The sequence below is a fragment of the Idiotropiscis lumnitzeri genome, chromosome 4 (assembly GCF_059441095.1).
Source record: "Idiotropiscis lumnitzeri isolate Australia: NSW breed Sydney's pygmy pipehorse chromosome 4, RoL_Ilum_1.0, whole genome shotgun sequence".
Lineage (NCBI taxonomy): Eukaryota > Metazoa > Chordata > Actinopteri > Syngnathiformes > Syngnathidae > Idiotropiscis > Idiotropiscis lumnitzeri.
The window spans coordinates 5094201-5108871 of record NC_142394.1 but is presented as its reverse complement, the minus strand read 5'-3'; the positions used below and the strand labels follow the sequence as shown (position 1 = coordinate 5108871).

At 38.9% G+C, this 14671-nt stretch overlaps 1 protein-coding gene across 5 annotated transcripts; it reads right to left on the bottom strand.

Annotated features, from left to right (window-relative positions):
- Nucleotides 1–1879: 1879 nt before the first annotated feature.
- Nucleotides 1880–14490, bottom strand: apool (apolipoprotein O like). Of its 5 annotated transcripts, none has more exons than XM_088292358.1 (10): nt 14365–14490; nt 12589–12687; nt 12370–12495; nt 11604–11658; nt 9971–10069; nt 7301–7392; nt 7102–7206; nt 4987–5206; nt 4613–4897; nt 1880–2372 (listed from the first exon to the last, which is right to left on the bottom strand). In XM_088292358.1, the coding sequence occupies exons 1-10, from the start codon at nt 14374–14376 to the stop codon at nt 2287–2289; spliced, it is 1179 nt and encodes a 392-aa protein (XP_088148484.1). In that variant the 5' UTR covers nt 14377–14490; the 3' UTR covers nt 1880–2286. The 5 variants fall into 5 exon arrangements, with proteins under 5 accessions (XP_088148484.1, XP_088148487.1, XP_088148488.1 ...); XM_088292361.1 differs by having other exon boundaries at nt 4613–4867; XM_088292362.1 differs by having other exon boundaries at nt 4613–4783.
- Nucleotides 14491–14671: the final 181 nt, after the last annotated feature.

The window sequence follows — 14671 nt, the reverse complement described above, 5'->3', positions numbered from 1 at the left end:
TTACAGTCGCACAGTGAGAAACATAGCGAAGAGCCTGATGTCAAGAAAAATGAAAGATTTCCAATCTTTGTGAAGTCTCTGCATCAATGTCGCAGGTTAACGCTGCCTCCGTTGCTGATAAGTGACGTTTAAGATTGATGTGACTGACAGCCGGGACGGGAGCGGCTTGGAACGAAGCTGGTAGCAAAGCTCATTGTTCCAGTCACTGAGATGAAGATGCTGATTGATGGGGCTAATATTAGTTCCATCAACTCTTTGTTTAAATGCCCCACTGGATATTATTTGCAGTGGAATTCTTTGATTATGAGCAAAGAATTGTGTTTTGACATTCTATTTATTTATTACCATCTGTCCATAAGGACAGAAAAAAAATCCCATAAAGTAGACCATTCAATATAGGTAAAGTATAATATTGGTGAGGGGGGTGCCACTGATTAAGGTGAATGTTCCAAGTGTTACACCACTGATAAATATAATGTAATTCAGTGAATCTAGCCCAAATTAAAGTTGATTTGAATTGGAGAAATAATCCAAGTGATGTTGCGGTCCGGAATTTTAGAACCACCTCAGAGGAGGTTCTGAATAGAGGTTGCTTGTAATGACACGGCCCCCCCAAAAAAGGAAAAGCGATGACTCAGGGCAGAGCAAAGTTGTTTCACGGTAGAACCGGTACAATGGAATAGTGGCTTCAGAGAGCAAAACTAAAATATGGTGTGGCTCAAAGGTTAATCCGAGGGCCCCTCCTGTTTCTAATTTTTATTTATATTGCTGCAATAAGCGGCACTATACAGAGGTGCAGGGTTTGATTCCGGCTCCAGTCTTCCTATGTGAAGTTTGCATGTGATCCCTGTGCCTGCATAGGTTTCCTCCGGGTACTCCGGTTTCCTCCCACATTCCAAAAACATGCATGGTAGGTTGATTGGACACTCTGAATTTCCCCAGGTGCATTTGTGAGCATGGATGGTTGTTCGTCGTCGTTGTGTGCCATGCGATTCGCTGGCAACTAGTTCAGGGTGTACCCGCATACTGCCCAACGATAGCTGGGCTAGGCTGCAGTATGCATGCGACCCTTGTGAGGAGAAGCAGTTCGGACAACGGGGGGATGGATTCCTGCAGTATATGAGTCATTTATCCATGTGTCATCCTTGGAAGTCTATTTTGAAATTCTAACAGAAAACCACTAGGTGGTTTCAGAAGAACAAGCGCTCCTTGAATATAAACAAATATAACAACAGTATGAAGATAAAACCTTTCCTAAGCAGAACTCAAAGCTTGTAATAAATATTGATTGAAATAAAACTAGTCGCACACACTAAATATCTTGGAATAAAAGTTGTTGAAAGAAAAGAAACCAAATTGAAAAGTTTTCCATCATCTCAGTAGTCGTACCTCATGAATGCTTCATCAAGTTCTGTAGAACTCTCTGTAATAGTGGAATTCATTCGACACGTCCAGCCTCTTATCCACACACAAAATGTTCACATCTTTTTTGATGAGGTATCTTCTGTCCAGTCAATAAAGAAATAATCTAAACTTAAATTAAGACAAATTGGTCCGTCTTTATTTTATAAGGTAAAAATATACAGTAGTTTTTTTTGATGAGCTATTAGGGTTTTTTTTAAGAGGAGAATTTTATCTATGCCTCCATAAAAGGCTTCTTTCCCTCTACTGCACAATTTTTGTCTCAGTCTTATCCTGTTTGATTGCGCAAATAAAAGCAGGTAAGCACTGTCCAAATTTGTGTTTGCTCAGGCAGTCAAAGCCTGCCTCAGCATTCTTCTCTTATATAATTCAAAATGAACTACCCACAACAGTTTCTATTCATAAAAATTGTGGTTAATTGATTGTTGTGGAAGGAGATAACACACTCGAACATGAGTCCATGAAAAATATAGCTTTATTTCACTTCTTTACTAAAAAAAGTGAAGACATTTTTTGGCGAAAAAAATTGCACAACTTTAGATTCATCCTTTTTTCATGATCATTTTAGATGGCATAGAGCATTCCAACTGTTCAACATGTTGCCGAGCTGCATTGTGCAATCAGGACTGCAGCATATGAGCAAATAGTTGCTGAGTGTCAGAATTACACAGTCGGCCATCTGTAGGACACACGCACACATCTGTTCTTCCACAGAAATATCTAAACCCAATGTTTTTGGTTTTTACTCAACAAAGTAAAATGTTGCGGCAGGAATTTTAACATTTTCTGACGGAAAAAAAATGCTCTCGGCTGTGTGACAACAGTGTGTGTCAATCTGGATGAGATGCGTGATAGCCAGTTTTATCAGCGAGTGCTGTACAGGTCTTCATCCTCAGGACTGGACTGGCCGAAGTCCAAGAGTGCAGGATCTGGTGTAAAAGTGGCACCTCCTGTTGGCCAACAAGACAAATGCAATGACAAACAAAGAAGAATACATTGTGAGAACATTTTACCGGAAGGCTAAAGTGCCACTCACATAACTTGCTACCCATCTTTAAAATTCATCGTAAAACCCATTTATTCTTTGGCTTTTGACTCAGCAGCGTGCAACTTGGTTTTGGTTTTACTGTTTTTGTACTTTTCACTGTCTTCATTATTAGTTTGTTTTATTGTTTGTTGTTATTTTTGCTCAATGTACAGTACGTTGTTTAAACTGCTTTATAAATAAAATACAGGTGACTTGAGTGCTATACTGCATGGGTTTAAAAAATGAGGACAGTGGACACTCACATACTCAGTGTTCATCTATTCTCAGTTCTTAATATTTTTTGTTGTAGTCAGCATAGTTTTTAATGGGAAATGGTAATTGAAATAATTGAAATGGTAAAAGAGATTATTTGGGGAGTTAAATACAATCCCACCATACCATTTATAATTGCTGTGAGTTATAAGTACAGTAGTTTATGTCGTTAGGTGGGATTTTTCCGACATTTTTTTCTCCAAGTGGTTTTTATGCGTCATTAAAAAAGTTAACATTTTATTCAATGGAGAATTAATAGAATAATCAATTCTAAAATTATTCACTAGGAACATCCCTAATATTAATAACATGTATCTCTTCAGTTACAGCCATTCCCAAAAAGTGTTTTGCTTTTCTTTCAGAAATATGCCAATGAAACTGTGTTAAAATGAACGAAAGAATCCTAGATTCTGGAATTGCACCTGGTTGAGGCTAAAAGAAAAACATTGAAAAAATGTTTTAAAAATTGAGAGAAGCTTATGAAAGAATCAGACTTTCATATAACAGAATCACAAGCTAACATACTTATGTACAGCTTTGATTTGAATGTGCACATGGGTCATTTACATTTAAAAAGGTTTTCAATCTAGTTCAAGCAACTTTAGCATACCACAGTCATTACTAAGTTATATCTATTAAACCCCGCGTTATATGGAACATCATATGGGGAAACATGGAAAACCGGTTAGCGGATGTCTGCATGTCAATAGCATAACTACTGACTGATGGCATGATGGTTTTAGCCTAAACTAGCTAAAATTTTGTTTCCTTTATACAAAGCTGGTGTCTTTGGACAAAAGTTAAATACATGTTTAGCAGTTATTTCTACATGTATGACATGAAATATGTAAACACGAAGCCTCAAGATTGAATATAGTTGAATATATATTTGTTAATTCATAAAAAAATCTGTATAAAACAAATTTCATTTCATACGTCATATTTCATATGTCTACAGTTGCTTTGCCACAGTCTCCTGCTATAGTGCTCCGCTGGTCACCGGAAAGAAGTGCTTTGACCTGTTCTACTGAATGTGGAAGTTGGATGCACATAACCCTTGTTATCTAACGAAAAAAAACATGGTTCGAGAAAATACTAAGTGGCTAGTAACTCAGAGGAAACCACAAGTATTAATGTGAGTGAACTGCAGTGGAAGACGTGGGATCAATTTAAATGACATTTCGCTATTATTGGAAAACGACTCTAAGATGACGTTATTGTTTTAAAGACACAAACAACAAACAAACAGATACAGATTCTTTTTACACATTTGTGGATTGAAATACGCATTTGTAAATAGTTTTACTACAATAATGACCCCATACTGAAGATTTTTCTGAGGAGTCCCAAAGTGAGCAATCAAAGTGAAAAGTGAAGTGACGCATGAACGCTTCGCGAGCCAGACTTCACAACTGGCTGGCCGCAGCTGTTTTTCTGTATCCAGTTGGTGGATGTAAGATGAATTAATGGTTTCATGAAAGAAGGAATGCCGTCAAGAGTCTCCTCTTCCCATTAGATGACATATTACATTTTTTGTCCCTCGTATGTTAGTCATCTCTGGATGAATACGCATGTGAATTTGATTTACAATGTAAATGTCATCCAAGTACATTTGATGCAATACATCCCACATTTTAAGCCATGGGAATTCTTTGTGACTATTTTGGGGAAATTCCAACTTTATTGTCTGAATTCTGAAATAACCGAAACTAACAGGGACTTGCATTGCTTTATACTCATTTGTACTGGATGTTATTTCCAATAAATTATGCAGGCAGCCAATATTAATTGGCTTAAGACTTGTTCTTCTCCACATTTTGGTTTTAGATCAACTGTGATAGCTACACAGTGGAAGATGATTCATGCTGACATGAAGAATATTAGTTCTACCTGCTGGGTCATCTGAAGTCTTTTGAGTAAGCGGGTCCTCAGTGCAAGCGGGAACCTCAGCTGGAGCAGATTCAAGTTGAGAAGACTCTTTGGTGTCTGATTCTGAACTCAGTGTGGGCTCAGCAGGAAGGGTGTCAGCGGGGATGCCATCAGAAGCAGGAGAGATGATCTCTAATGAAGGAATGGCATCTTCAGATACAGCAATGGCGCCCTCTGGTGCTTCTTTTGAGGCTTGAGGCGCTGATTCTTTACAAGCTGGGGCGGACAAATCCCAATATTTGAACACTAGCGTGAATAAGAGTAGATGCCCCATGTGACTGATGTGGCATCAAGAAATAGAGAAACAAGAAGACAGAGATCAATATCTATTGTACCTGAGTCTATCTTTGCAGGCGCCTGCTCGGCTGAAATCTCTGCGAGTGCGACTGACGCCTCTTCGGCTGCGATAGCAATGATGAGTTTATCAGCATCTGGAACACACTCCACTGATCCCACCTCAGTGTCTGAGATGGCAGCACTCTGCGCTGAGGCTGGCTTTGATGCGTGACAAGGCTTGTCAACCACTGCAGCCTCCGGAGGTGGTACAGGAGTTGCCTATGAAGAGCATGTGAAAGAAATACAATCAAAATAAGAATAGAATCTTTTTGGAAAAAAAACCCCACTATATCCAATTCAAAATGCCAAAAATCACTTCATAAAACCTACAAAATCAATGTATTGTTTTGTAATATCAACTAAGATTATTACATTACTGGATAACCATAGGGATCGGAAACAACTGACTCAATTAATTGTGCGTCAAAAATTCTGACCAGGATGCGGAATTGGACCGAGGAGTGAATGAAGAAACATGGACTCCACTCTTTGGCGGCCATCAACATGAGTGGTGTTGATAAGCTAGTCAAACTAGTTGACATCCGCTAAAGCTGGCTTGTCACCGAGCGGTGAATGCTAGCAAATTGAATTTTTGTCCGAGTCGTTTGTAGACAGTTTTTAACTTGTCTCAAACAGTTTTTCTTGCAACATTACAACAAATACAGAATGGCAGAAAGAGTGGAAGCTCTTGCATGGGCCAAGTCAATCACAGCCCTTAACCCAATAGAGCACGCAATTTAACTCCTGAAGAGGAGAGTGAAGAGAAAGACCCCCGGAAATAGAAAAGAACAAAAAGAGGCTGCAGAAAAGGCCTGGAAAAACTTTTCAAATGAAGAAAGCAACAGTCTGGTCAAGCTCACGGGTCACAGGCTTGATGCAGTTCTTGCAAGTAAGAGTCCTAGCATCAAACATTAAATGTTATGCACTTTAAGGTAATTAAATAATGTCTGTTCCTGTACTTTTAATCACTTGAAAAGTGGGTGGCTTCATAAAAAAGGTGCTGAGTTTTTAAACACATGCAGAGGTAAATACCATGAAATGTAAGCTGAACTTTGGGCTCATATCCATCTTTTGAGTTGGAACCCAAATGTCTTCAGTATATAGAAAAAACCAAGATAATGACGACCGAGACATTCCAAAACTTTCGGAGAGTCTGTATAACGTGATTACGTAGGATTGGTTGTGTCTCCAGCCTGTCTTTTTGTCTGCCGTTTTGTTTTCCTCTATTAATATAGAAAGGTTTAAGTGGTTAAAAATATTTCAATAAAAATGATATTCTTAAAATAAAGATAGCTGAGGACACCATCAAGCATCATGAAAAGCTTTCATGGGGACTCTTTCAATTCCAGTGAGCTTTTGTCTTTTCTGTATTTTGAACAGAAATGAGGAATTTCCAGATGAATTCACAATTTTACACCAAAATTTGACACCCCCCTCCATAAACACACACTGGCTTGTAAACGTGCTCTAACAAAATTGCATTGAAAGCAATGAAAGTTTAGCAAAGCTAAACAAAATAACTAAATGTTCTGTTCATGAATAAATGTAACAGAATTTGACAACTTAAGATACTATAATGAGAATGACTATTTCTTCAGTTGTCTTTTTAAGTACAGTACATTTGAAAACGCATACAATACTATTTGAACATTAAAAATACAATTTTGGTCAAAGAGTTTATGCATACTGATGTACTAACCGCTTCAAAAAATAAAAATGAGTTTGGTTATCATCAATACAGTTTATTTGAGGAAACTGGCATAAACCTGACTTTGGGGAGCGGTCTCTTGAATTTTTTTTAGGAAAAACCTTCCTTTCAATAATCAAGCCTGTAAAATTAATATTAAAATTGAATTTAAGTGCAATCACATCTGACAATTTGTACCTATCACACGACATAAAAACGACAAAAAATAACGAATGACACGATTGCTAATATTCTCCTAAGAAGAAATGCATTCAAATTTGCATTACTCGAGAAATCTATTGTTACTATTTAAAAAAATACAACAGAAGACACTAAAGATTGAGAGTGACAGAATGAAATGAGCAGTGGTTTCAATTTAACTCACAGAGACAGATTATACAAAAAAAAAAGAAATGGCGCAAATAACCTGTGGTTGTTGAGCAGCATCAGGCTCTGGGGGCTTCGAGGAGAACAGCGAAGACACAGTGGCATGGCTCCATTGGCCTGTCGCATACATCTTCTTGCCTGTCACCTTGGTAACAAAAGAAAATCAGTGTTTTGTCATATGTATACTATTGTACACGTATGATGGTTGGTTTCAAGGTTAAGATTAGAAACATTCTCACCTTCAAGACAGCAATTGCCTGGGCTGGGTAGCACACTGACGCCCCAGCACTCATGAGACCCAATGGGACTACAATCCTCTTCAAACGAGAGCCTAAAAGACCATTTTAAAATCAAGAGGGAAAAAACATTACCAAGGTCTATTTTACCAGTTGAAAGCATTCTGAGAATATAGTGAGAATTCTGACTTTAAAGTGAGAATTCATACTTTAAAGAATAAAGGCAAAATCCTGCCAACATTTATTTTTCTAATTCGTCACTGACTCCAATCCTCTTCTGTAAATCCAAAAGGATGCAGAAAATTGAGTTTTTTTTTTTTTTTTACTAGAACTTACTAACAGACAGCTACATTAACAGTCAGCAATTAATTAAAAATAATTAAATTCACATCGTACTGCAACTGAGCTTTTATGATAAATACATTCCTGCAACAACAGAAGTATTTGCATGTGCGTATGTATTAACTGCATCAACATGCATTTTGTTGTGCCGCAATTTGTACATGCACGGACGGCCGTAGTGTGCATAAGCAATTCAGAATGTGAGCGGATGTGTTGTGTCTTGAGGAAGAAAAAAAAAATTAATCACTCACCCGCACATGACAATGGCTGTGTATGCATTGCATTGAATTACATAGCGATGTGATGTGTGGACTCCCAGCCATACAATATGTAACATTGTACCACTTTTTATCAATCCACAAAAAGTTGGTGGCAGTCAACGAAGATGCATGTTACGACAGAACCAGGACGCTCTAACATTTTTTACAAGAAGCACTGCTATTTTATCCATTGGTTGATTTTGAACTTATAATTATGATCACAATGTTCTTTAACACAGTATATGTGTACCGTCCGTATATACTTGACAGCGATCACAGATTTCTTGTGTGCGTGCTGTCTCGGCAGCAGCGGCTGTGTGTGTGTCCCTCCTCCCCCTCACGCTCCGCAAGATGATTGCCATTTGGTTGGCTACTTTTACAGTAGCTGTCAATCAACACCAAACTTGAAAATAGGAAAGTGGTTGTGTTAAAAAGGTTCCTAGGTTGAATGTCGCCATCGATTGGGTGCTTGTTGTGTGATTGAAGCCGCGTCGGTGCCGAGCTCTCGCGAGAAGCGCCCGCATACGGGTTACTGGCAAATGCCTGTAGCGCAGCAATTGTCAGCCGACCACCACTAGTATGTGACGTGTTCGATGCCTTAGTGTCTGTGTGCGTTCCTGACCGCAAGTGAGTACATCGGTGTATTTATTTGTTTACAGCGTTCATTCATCGCGCCGCTGTGCATCGTCATGTCTACTCCCGTCTAGTCTGTATGTCGTCGTGCGTCGCCGCCATGTTTCTTGCCGTGCGCCGTCGCCGAGCTGCCTTTGAAGTTCGCCGCGTCATTGAATATGTGCCTTTCGCTCGGTGTGTGAATGCCTAAATGTTCCCCGCGGTGTGCTAGTTATATACAAGGAGGTTGTGCTCCACTAAAGCGCGCTCCTTTGTATAGTTTAATATAGTTTATGCACCTAGGTGCGTCAGGTCTGCTGCAACCTAGGTAGTACGTCTGCTGTAACCTAGGTAGTACGCAATCCCTATGGCCGCCGCCATTGTGCGCCGTCCACGGCCGTAGTTGGCAACTGTTTGATGCAGTTGATGTCTCATTTGAGCTTATGTAATTGCGCATGCAAATACAGTTTATAGCTGCTGTTTGTTGAGTTGATGTATGTGATGTTTCTTTTGTTACACACACACACATACACGTGACCACTGCTTGGCACACACGTGCTCACTGTCTGCCACCCGCTCATTGCTTCATGAGCTCACTGCCACAAGCTCACATGCATCCTGCATGCCTGAGCCCATCACCTCATTCCCATCTGTGCCTATGTTTTGTCCGCCTGTTGCCTGTGCTGTTACATGTTATGTGAAGATACACTATTAAAGCTGCCAACCCACATCTTGGACTCATCCTTGTGTTCTGACCGACACCCAGGGGTGAAAAGAGCATACCCCCATTGAACCAAATCACCTATACAGTCCACCCCCTAGGCTCTCCAACAGGTTGGTTGAACTGAGATTTTCATTCAACACAAGCGTGGCTAGGTCATGTGACTGACATTGTCCTAATTTTAATTGATGTTAATATCTCTATTTAGATACGATGAGGATTTATCACCCAGCCCGTGTTGTCCGTTTTGTTTTGCACTTTGGTTGAACTAGTAGAAATTAATCATAAATCTAACAGAGTTCTTTCATTTTGAACAAACTATCTGTTTTGCAGAGTGCCGTTGTGCCTTTTGTCAAAAAGAAATGAACGAATGAATGAATAAATCTATGGTTAATGGACACAATTATGTGGTGCACCGTTTGTGTAAATGCTAAATGTGTGACTACGGTAAATGCTTTCTATCCTTGGGACGTGCTTCTGATGATTCTATAATTTTACCGGTGCACAAATGACAAGAAAATTATAAAGAAAAAAAACTGTTGAATTTAATGAAGAATTATAGATTATACGTAGTTCGGGTACAGTATATAATCTTGTGAGTAATGTGCTTAACAGCAGATCTCAAAATAAAGTCTCTCCATTGGCCGTGTATGAGTGGCTGTTAAAGTGTGTGTGTGCGTGTGCGTGTGTTTATGTATAGGCGTGGGTGTGCGCGTGTGAGATTGGGGCTGATGTTACCTTTGCGTGCCAAGAACATGCCAAGGAGGCCAGCCATGGTGATGGTGCCAAACCTGGGTAGGAAACCCGGTGGAGGATCTTTCAAGTAATAGTACACATCTAAAACAAAATGGAACAGTAAATGAGCTGTCTCTCACTTTTCAACTGTAATTTTCATGACACTGACATATTTAATTGGAACTGTGTCAGCAGTATTGATTACCAATTTGTAAGTTATTGTTTTTACTCACGTTGGTTGGTTGGTTTGATTATGGTTTAGTTAGAAGGACTAAGCACAAAACACGCAACTGACTTGCATGAAGCTTAATGGAAAGATGGCCAGTGCGCCAAGCAATAGATCAATAAATGCATAGGCACATTTGAATAAATCTGTTGATACAGGAATATTAAACACGTCAATGTTTAATCAATGGAATTATGTCAATTAACTGAAAATGTCTAATCGCTCCAATCAAAGATGATCCAAAAGCAGTTTCACAGTACATTCAGGTCCGTGTGCAGACTTGCACGGCTTAATCTCAACTTTGATGATAGACCATTAAAACAACTACAACTGTAACAACGTGCTTTACAGAGAGTGAACATAAATAGAATAGAAAATCTTCATTGTCATTGCCTGGGGAAGATATAATTAAATTGAGGTTATGGAAACATACAACGATGTAACAAATTCATATAATTTACTTTTTTTTAATATCTTTACAGATTCTTGGAAGACTGTTAGCTGTCTCACTCCCAAGTACTCTTGCGCAGAGCGCATGTCGGGCTTTTGACATATGGCTCGGATGTGTGCAGATGAGAGTTCATATGGCAGATGCATTGCATAGTGCATACATATCTGATTAATGTAAAAACAAGAGACCCATGACGGAGTTGAAAAAAAAATAGTACTGTTCACAATGCATGAAAACAAAAAGAAAAAATTAGATAACTGTCACAAATGGGCCTAAAAAAAAAGTCCAAATTGACCTGAAGTGCGATCATAGGCTGAAAACATCTCTCAGAATGACGCGATGATTAGTGTTCTACACCAACGCAACAACAATTCTAAACCTGTTGTAAAATGAACACCTCTGTCTCTGGTGCCACTCAAAACTGAGGACGATTATTACGTTTAAATGTGCTCATTTCTGTCCTCAGGGTACTTCACATTTTCTTATCAGAAAATCGGATGGTTAGGGTGTTGCGCATTAATTTGAAAGAATGTAATGATTTTTTTTTTTTTAGAAAAAGTACGTACTTCAGACATTCAAAGGGTGTACATTAAACACTGATAACATTGTACACAATTTTCTGAGCCAATTAAAATTGAATATTCACCAAGAACATGGCATTAAACGGTTGCACACTCACACAAACATTGTAGCAGGACCTCCAAACGCATAAAAAAAAAACATTGACCAATTGTTTGTTTATATATATATATATATATATATATATATATATATATATATATATATATATGCATGTCCATACATTCCAGATGTGGAAATGTATCAAATCAAATTCCATGTAAATTGTGTGTGTTTTGGAATAAGAAAACTTGCAGTAATTGTAAATTATGGCCTAAACATCCAAATACACTGCTGTAAATACAGCTTGTGAAATTTGCAGGTACCTACAGTGAACTCACCCTCTCCAGCGTGGTATAGATTTACACTTCCACTTTTCACAGAGACGCAGGCTCCCTGTGGGTACAATGGGGCACAAACGTCAAGGAAAGCAACTTCACTGAACTAAGTGACATATACGCAAGTGTGGCTCAAAATGTTAAGCTGATGAGAGTATGTTATGTCACTGCACCAACACAATTTCTTGACCGCCATCAAAAAGCACTTAAGTTTATGTTGACATCTCTAGTTATGCTTACACCCACTTCTGAATATATTAGAATGATTGCCCATGTATTACGGATTTTAGGGCATTTTTTTCCTCATCACTACAAAGCTGAAGTCACTATTGAGAGAAACGTGGCGTCCAGAAAAAACAAAATATTGGAGAAATATGTTTTGAGGTTGGTGTGGTGTCCACATAGATTTTGGGTATGAGTGACATAGCTTTTGTTTTTTTTATTTTTTGACGTGACTGCTGCCCTATTTGCCAGTTTACCTCACTGTCCTCGGCTCTCGTTAGTTAGAAATACGTAATTTGTTTTTACAAACATGTCTTGCCGTGTTACACAATGCCACACCTTGAAAATTTGCAGGACTCTTGCATGCAAACATTGATATATTAGTCGCATTACGCCTGCGAACCGAACATTATTTTCATAAAATGAGGGCATCTGAATATGGTCCAAAATGAATGTGCAATTTCTGAATCTCAAAAGGGGGCGGGGCACTCAAACATTAACAGGCCATGACACATTCACGTCACAGATTCAAGAGAGATCTGAGTACCTTCACCACATTAACAAAGGGTAGTAGGCCTTGTCTTGCAGTTGTGAGGCCACCCTCGATCAGCCCTGGACGATCAGAAGCAAGCTGGACCTGAGCAGACTTTGTCACTGGAGAGTAGATGTTCAGCTAAAGGACAAAAGGATATAATGTTATTACGATGCAACTGTGACATACAAGGCAAAGTGTGGATTGGCCTCCTTCAAAAGAGATGGGGGGTACCTTCTCTCGAGTAATGAGGCCTTCAGCAGGCATTTCACTAATGGTGTACACTCTAATGGAGGCTATACCCAGCACTGCCGGGATGGCCACCATAGCCACCTAGGAAAATAACATGCAAAACATTTAAAACTTTTCAAACAAATAGTGTACTATAAATTTATTAAAACCATCAAACATCATACACATAATATTTCCACAAGTGCCAACACATTATCAGTACCCAAAATTAATATATTTAAATTGCATGTCAATTTTTTTTTCTGTTACATTGCACCAACAAGTATCAGATTTTTTGTAGGTGTTTTGAAACACTAGTACCAAAGAACGGTAACCCATTGGTCTCGACCCACCTGACCGCAGCCCGGTATTTGGTACCCAGCCGCAAAGATAGATCGAAGAAAAAAAAAAAAAAGCATATATCCCGGCTCCAAATAAGCGGATTCGTATCGTAACCGGCGAGTCAAAATTGGCATTTTGCGTCTCATTTTAAATTCATAGCAAAAGTGCTAACTAGTGTACATGTGCACAATGCACAGCTGGCAAATGTTACGGCAATCACTGAACCCTAACTTGTTACACCCATAACACTGACTGTTCCTGATGCAGTTGTCTCTCTGCTCTTTAAAATCCTAAAATTTGGCACTGAGTGGGGGGACTCGGAATGCGGGGTCCTTCAAAACTGATCAGGGAGCCCCGGTCTTGCGTGAGGCTGGCTCTCCTCCAAACTGTAGCTAGCACATTACCGCAACGTTTGTATGACGTGTCAATGTCCAATGCGTCGTTCAATTCACACTGGTTCGCTCAGCTACTAGCTGCCTTCTTCATAAATGCACTAGCCGCTCAACAAAATTTGCTTATGACAGCTCGTAATTTAGGCCACTTTGTCCTGCTTCCTGATGCAATTATCTAACAGCTGAACTCAGCCTACTAATATTTACCACCAGAGATTTTTAATATTGATATTTATATTAAATACGACAAAAAAGTGTGAAATTGAGAAAATTCTTCTAGTTCTTGTGCTAATTAAAGCTTTAGTAAGTTTGCACAAAAATATGTTAATGCCCATTTTAATGTGATGCCTTCAGTTATTGACAAGAATTGAGTCAGCGTGCATAATGTTAAAAGTTTGAATGTAAAACACTGAACATTAAGATCGCCAACTGTTTGTGTGCCGTTTGAAGCGAAAAGAAAAAGATCAGGTAACAATTTTATGACCAATTTATGCAGAAATCCATTCTAAACTCTCACGCACACACACGACCATCCTTACCTTGCAGAACAGCGACGTGATGTGTTTTTATATATCCTATTCAGTATTATTTTCCATCGCACTAACTATTCTCTTATTTATCTAATTTATATATTTAACTGAAATATTGTTGTATTGCACTGGAGAGGCGAGCTCTCTAATCTCGTTGCACACTTGAGTACAATGACAATAAAGGGATTTCTGATTCTGACTCTAAAACCTATTCGATGTACTTTACAAAAAAAACCTACATACGGTAGTTACTGTTGTCGTTATTAACGCTGGCACTCTTTTACTCAATTGAAAACTACCTGTAACTACTCCTGACATGCAGCCTTTTTTATTTTCGAAATAGCAAGGCTGGTGCGTCTGAACTTGAAGATTAACACGCTCTACAGTAGAGGGCGAAATTCTGTCAGCAACTTCATTTACCTCGGCATTCCCACATGCTGAATGCCTGAGTACAAATAGTATCGGAAAGTCAACAACACCGGGAGATTATCATAAAATGCTCGACGAAGATTCACCTTGGCCGCCATGACACCAATCCACCTTCTTCTTTACTGGACAGCTACACTCTGCAGTTTCGACTTCTCCAAACTAAGCTACTGCCATCTACAGTAAAATAATAGCACTGCACGTTATTGTAATCTCTCTCTCTCTCTCTCTCTCTGACACTATTACTTTTTTGGATGCATCCATAGGTTTTATTTAGTCACGTTTGTGTTTTTGTAAATGAACATTACTTTGGACATTTTCAATGTAATGCAAATATACCATTGGATAACATTTGAACGGTGGAATGGGAGGGTTGTTACTACTAGCATGAATTTG

What these genes read in the sequence shown, in the direction of transcription:
- apool (XM_088292358.1), bottom strand. An exon ending in AGGCAATTGCTGTCTTGAAG is followed by an intron (nt 7,207 to 7,300) that starts GTGAGAATGTTT and finishes TTTGTTACCAAG; the next exon opens with GTGACAGGCAAGAAGATGTA. An exon ending in GACTTCAGATGACCCAGCAG is followed by an intron (nt 2,373 to 4,612) that starts GTAGAACTAATA and finishes GTTGGCCAACAG; the next exon opens with GAGGTGCCACTTTTACACCA.